General features: G+C 52.2%; 1 protein-coding gene across 1 annotated transcript; it reads right to left on the reverse strand.

Moving 5' to 3' along the window:
- Window positions 1-1,312: 1,312 nt before the first annotated feature.
- Window positions 1,313-1,988, reverse strand: LOC119100612 (methyltransferase-like protein 24). The gene has a single exon (XM_037223690.1). The coding sequence runs from the start codon at window positions 1,886-1,888 to the stop codon at window positions 1,313-1,315; it is 576 nt and encodes a 191-aa protein (XP_037079585.1). The 5' UTR covers window positions 1,889-1,988.
- Between the last annotated feature and the right edge of the window lie 4,464 nt (window positions 1,989-6,452).

Raw genomic sequence — 6,452 nt, forward strand, 5'->3', positions numbered from 1 at the left:
ATGCCGATGAACTCATAATCCCTAGGATTGTTTTACAAACTGGTACGAGAAAGGCTGCAGCATGCTTAATTGTACGGGTGACTAGCACTTGTCATTATGAATTAGGAGTTTCTTTTCCTTTTTTGAAAATGATCGACCACCAGCGAACTAGGAAGTGCTGGTTAGACGACGTTATCAAGCAAGCACTGGTTGGTTGTGAACTCCCGCTCGATACTATTGATACCAGTGCCCTCTGCTTCTGGTCACGTGCTACGTCTGGACTGTGCTCTGGCCCATTAAAATAGCATGTGAAGAAACTGCATCAAATTTAAAGCATATTGGCCACACTTTGAAGCAAGAGACAGAGGGTTTAACGTTTGACGCTCTCTGCAGGTGTCATACCCTGCAGAAAATCGTACGACTGCCGAAACGGGAAGACGCATTAGGATACGGTCCAAACTTTTGAGCAACTATCTCAAGCAGAAATGAGGATAGGGTGGAATCTTGGTGCAACAGCGGAATGGTAAAACATCGATTTAAACTGAAGCAGGGTGACTGGCCGTGCAAGAGCAGCCCAATGACGGTCGACGGATCGTGCATGGTACGGAAAAGGTTCTGGCAGAACTGGCAGGGCAGGACTCCCCTTTTGCTCATCAGTAATCCATTCGTTCCGCATCAGCTGGGCGTAGCTACGCCTCCGCCGCGGTGTTATCCACCGTTATATCAATACCATTTATTCGGTTATTTCGAGTGTCATGAATATCGGACGTCACGCATCCAACGTGATCGCAACTGGCTTGGGTACGAAATGTCCTCGAAACCTGACGCACCAGTGTAGAGCAAAACTCATCGATGAAACCAATGCTCTCGTGAACTCGCCCCCGATGTGGCGCATACTCATCGAACAAACTTCTCGCAATCTTAATAGCGAGATGTGTTGAGAAAAATCCTGGTAAAACAGATGCATGAGTCAGGACAGCGCAGCAACACTCTTTTGTATGGGGTTCAAGAGCATTTTTCGCAAAGCCCGACTCATTTAAGCTCAAGGAATCAAAGTGAGGCAGCTGTCACGGTGGCTGGTACACAACATGACCGTTTTATGAGTATATGATGCTTCATCACATTCGTGTCTTCGTGTCTATACCTACATACATATATACATTGATGATCACAACTATGCTCTGCCACATAATCAACACTTCAGTACATCACGATCGCTACATCACCCCATATCCAACACAAACACTGCGAGGGGCATGCCACTAAATTGAAATGCCTCATGTCGATATCTTCTGCCACGCGGACCAAATGACTAAAAACCAGCTCATCCCTTTCACGTGTTCACCAAATTTTTACTCGGGTCATCTAAGCGTGCTTCCTTCTGACCTCGGGTTGACCTGTCCCAGGTGTCCGGTCCGTTCTTGACCAGCAGGATCTCGTATAGCAGGCTGACGGGCCGCTCCACGCCCGGGAACATGTACCGTTGCCACACCACCTTGTTGTACTCCCAGTGGACTACGTTAAATCCTAGCTGCTGCAAAGATCGAACTGAACGTTCCGCTCTTTGGTAGAACTCAATAGCTAGCCGAGGATCTAGCCGATAGTGAATCTCGAAGCCGATCTGCTCCACCTTGTCCAACACGAAGTCGCCTTTGCCGTCGAGCAGTTGTTGTGACAGCATACTGAATTCGCTCCCTTCCACATCCATCTTGAGGTAATGAATGGTGCGACCTTCGTGGCCCAGCATCTTCACAATCTCATCCAGTGTGTGGATCTTCCAGCCGTACACGTTGGTGTGGTTGTTCCTTCCGATGCCGATGTGGTGGAACGTGATGCCCGGGGAGCGTGGACCCTCGGGATAGTCAATGGTGGGGTCGAACGAGTGCACCTCGCAGCCGAACCGCTCCATGGCCTCGTCGAAGCTCCAGTCGTAGTTGATGCCGAAAGAGTAGACGAGACAGTTGTCTGTTGCAGCTAGCTGGAGCGGCTGGTCCAGACAGGCGTACTTGTCTCCGTCCTCCAGACAGCCGACGCCGCTGGCCAGGCCTCCGAACGTCAGCATCCGTTTGCAGGTGCTGGTGGGCGTCTCGGGCCAATCGTAGACGTACCGGAACATGGCCTTCTCCGCCTCCGTGAAGGTCCGCTGGTCAGCCGAGGACCGGTCTCTGGAAGGAAATAAGCGATTGGTTACTTTGCTCCGAGCATTCCGAGGTGACGCTTAACACGCGCTCGGGTTGGATACTCCTCGCTCGTGTGGGGGTTAATTTCCCCCTTCTGAGATCTTAGGAACTAAGAGAGCTAGGTACACCTGATTCACAGGGTGTGTTTACCTGTACGTGAACCCGATTAGGTCAATATTTGAGGTGTCTAGATCATGACCTTTGGGTCAAATAAGGTATAAAAGGTAAAATTTCAAGCTGGTCTCAAGGGAAACCTAGAACCTAGATAACTGTTCTAAGCAAAATTTTGCTCGCTATTTAAGGTCAATGACCTTGTTTGACCTTTCGAAGGTTATGGTGACCAAAACCGTACAAGACTGCTTTGTGTTTTGCGTTTGAATAAGCGACAAAGGGCGTGCCAGACAGTATGCTCCTAACAATAAAAATGTTGACCTGGGTAATTTTACGTCAGTGACCTATTTTAGCCTTTAGAAAATCCATGGAGGGTGTTTAATTCGGTTCCTGTTATCAATAAATTCGAAATGAGCACCAGAAACTACCCCATACAGCAAGCCCTGAGGTCACAAAACAGGTTGGCTTTGACCTTGGTCTGACGTTCATACCTGACCCTATGTCAATATAATTTGTAGATTCAATTGTTATGTTACCTAAGACGTTACCACGTTACCATGCTACCACGTTATCTCAAAGATGTATGGTTTTGTCTAACAGTCCGTTGTTGGATCAGATTGAACGGTTCCCTAGAAATTGCCTTCACCGAAACCATGGCCTGACGTTGACCTGCCATAGGTCAGCGACCTTACCAGGTACATCTCAATTTGTGATGCCGAGTGATTTTCTATTCAGTTTTCTACAGCCATGCAAAATACGGCGTGGCTATCCTACGCCGTTCGGAAACTATTGCGGAAAAAGCTTCCGAGGTGGTCAATTTGCGCCCCCAGCGCGTGTTAATTTTGCAGTACTCAAAAGCTTTTCTGTTCGTGTAATGCCCTAAATTATCTAACCGTTTAGATGGGTTATCCACCGCGGTGAACCAAAAACTAAAGTATCCCCGTTTATGTGCTACGATCAATCAGCCCAGTGCAATGCATGGCTGCTTTTGGTTCGCAGTGAAGCCTCCAGTGTGGTCATCGCCATAGCATTCTTATCTGTTCGCGATAAAAATAATTCATTGTTAAGTATTATATAACATAATAAAAAGAACAATTGTTAAACATTTTAAAGCGCATGGTAGCGTTTGTTGACTTTGTTTCCGAGACGAAAAGACTAATGTCATTTTGTGCACGTTTAACATAGAACCTCTGGATTTCGCGGTGCGGGAAGTTCTGCGTGACTGACGCACAGTCGGGCAAGTGGTCTGTGTGCTCGCGCCCGCTCATGTGTGGTGGTTTGGCGGGCCAGGGCGCGGCGTCTCTACTCTGAGCCATTGTTTTGCTCGGCGCCAGCTAACACCGGCCCGCAGGACGCGGCTGACCCGGCCTGCCTTACAGGCAACATCCCGACTCACGTGAAGCAGCTGAGCGGCATGCGGCTGTCCTGGTAGGGCGCCGGCTCCGGCAGCGACAGGATGTCACGTGCCCCCCACTTCGTCGGGTCGTCGGCCACAAGTGGAGTCGGAGCCTCAGCAGGGGCCGGGGCCAGGGCCGGGGCCGGGGCCGGGGCCGGGGCCGGGGCCGGGGCCGGAGCTAGAGCCGGAGCAGCCGGAGCCACCTGAGCGGCCGCAACCGCAACCGGAGCCGGAGCCGGAGCCGGAGCCGGACCCGGGGCCGGGGCCGGGGCCGGGGCCGGGGCCGGGGCCGGGGCCGGGGCCGGGGCCGGGGCCGGGGCCGGGGCCGGGGCCGGAACCAGAACCGGAGCCGGGGCCGTCAGCTCGGATAGCTCCACTAGGCCGACGTCTTCCAGCACGAACATGGGGTCCTCAGACGGGATGTAAGGCACTGAGTCGGGTACCAGCGAGCGCAGGTCGGGCGCGACCGTGGCGGGTGGTGACGGAGACGGCCAGCGCACGGCCAGCACGCAGAAGAAGACCAGCCACACGACGGCCGTGGTGGCCAGCGGCCGCCGTTCAGTCAGCGAGCGCGCCATCCGCCAGCGTCGCCCACCCTGGCGTCACACAGAGACCGCTGTCACCAGCACAGACATCTCCTAGGTTATCTCAGATAGAACGCATGAGATAGGAACTGAAAATTCAGAATATGATCGAAGCAAACCAATAGCCTAAATGCGCAAGACACTAATGGTTGGGACATCATTGCGGTACCTACTATAAGGCTGCATCACGGCACCTTGCACATCATGGACTACAAAATTGTATTCAGTTAGGTGGTCACACCCTCCGTTCCCTACGTCCAGCCCTTCTGCGTTCCATCTACCCATTTTCTTAACTTCACGTGATAGTCGGCACAGATAGTGGAACAGTTTTAATATCTCCGGCTCGATAACAGAGAGACAGTGACAATACCAAACGACACACATTCACCCTATAATATGTAGAGCAATGAAAGCATTTCCCGTCGCGTCCTGACGTAGCCGGTCTTCCGCCCGCGATACCCACTGTGCTACGGCATGCGTCTACTTATTCTATCGGCTACATCCCATGCGCTGTGACTTTCTTTGTGCAAACGGTTTGCATAAAACTAGGAACCGTCGATAGTATGGCACTAATGACTTAGGAAAAAAACGCGTAAACCGGAAGGTTTGGTGAATGTGAAGAAGGTTTGTAGTGAATAAAAAGCACACGAACTGACGAGCAGATGTGTTGCATCACAAATATTCGGTATGTATGGTGCTGTTTTCTCTCCAGCGTTTTATAAGATATGAAATAGTTATGCGGTACACTTTGCCAATGTTCATATCAATTCAAAACGTCATTTCAGATGAGCGTTGCATCTCATTCGAACCCGGATAAGGTATTACATGATCACAGCTGCCAGCGGAACGCTTGCGTGATAAGCGTTGATGGCCTCAGTGCGTCCGTGTAAAGGCAGACCGTCATGTCATCTCGGCGTACGTTAACGTTAGAAGAAGCATTTGAAGAGACCGAAGGTAATGCTACAACTCCCTTTACAATAAACTGTTATTGTTGTCATATATATGCGTACCGTGGTCCATAGTCGTCCAACGGAATTTAGAGTGCGTCACGGGATGACCACATTTCATCTCTAGGTAACCGGCAGGTCAAGCATGAAAACGAAATTATCTCCGAAGCTAGCCATACCACAGACGGAGACCTATCAAAGACCTGCAATGCATGACCGCCAATCTTAGGAAGGGGATGCATTTATTTGCAGACGGAGATAGCGTCCGCATAACTGCGGATGTACAAAGATACTATGCGCACATGGTCGCTTCCTACTCACTATGTGCGAGCACCCTATGTCGTATGTTACTCACTGTGTGCCAGCCTCCCATGTCGTCAGATGCACGCGACCAGTCGCAGCTGAGGCTCCGTCGAGGCGCAACGGCCCTGCTGACGTGGGAGCTGCCTCTCCCAGCCCAGGCCTCTGCGCTCGTGTGACAGAGCTAGTCACGCCCGCGCCCACACCAGGGCGCGTCTCGCTCAACCGGAGCGTGTCCGACTCACGCCGGGGCCGTCTCTCTCGCGTACGGGCTCGCCTCGCTGCCTCCGAGCCCGTTCCGTTCCTGATGCGTCGTCGGTCTGTCGTGCGGCACGCGAGCGTCGGAGATGGCTGGGAGGCGGGCGCGCTGCCGACGCCGCCGGTCTCAGGTCGGCCAGCGGAGTGCGGCGGATGGCCGGCGCCGGGGCGACCCGGTTTGCCGAGCGAGCGGCTCGCGGGCCAGCACCGGCCAATAACGGAAACCCCAGCTCGCCAGCACGTCCTGCTCGGGCGTGGCTGCCACCGACATCTCCTCGCACACAAATGAACTGCGCATTGTCTGTTGTTTATTTAGAACGCAGGCGAGCCACCGGCAAAATCCCATTGGCGGAAGCAGTCCCGTCTCAAAGGTCGTGTCATTATCCAACGGTTCAACTCGGTGACACGTGGTCAGTCGGAGAGCCGGACTTACGAAGAAACCTGCGCCCCAACACTCAGTCAATGCACTGTACATATTTTAGTGATAAGCGGTAAGGTGAATAGAATAACCAATAGGGCTTTTTGGAAAGTTAATGGTTGTAAGCAAATGTCACGAGCTCATGGGGTGAGGAAAGGATTGGAGGCCGTCGCCATCGTTTTTATGGATGCCGTAGATCATCCGCTTTTTATGGCGTGCTGGCTTCATCAGATCCAAGTAGCCATTGCACTGATGCAATTCATTTGCCTGGCTAACTTA

This window comes from Pollicipes pollicipes, unplaced genomic scaffold (genome assembly GCF_011947565.3).
Source record: "Pollicipes pollicipes isolate AB1234 unplaced genomic scaffold, Ppol_2.1 Scaffold_4881;HRSCAF=5763_pilon_pilon_pilon, whole genome shotgun sequence".
Classification (NCBI taxonomy): Eukaryota; Metazoa; Arthropoda; class Thecostraca; order Pollicipedomorpha; family Pollicipedidae; genus Pollicipes; species Pollicipes pollicipes.

What these genes read in the sequence shown, in the direction of transcription:
- LOC119100612 (XM_037223690.1), bottom strand. Translation starts at nt 1,888, where the DNA reads ATGGAGCGGTTCGGCTGCGAGGTGCACTCGTTCGACCCCACCATTGAC.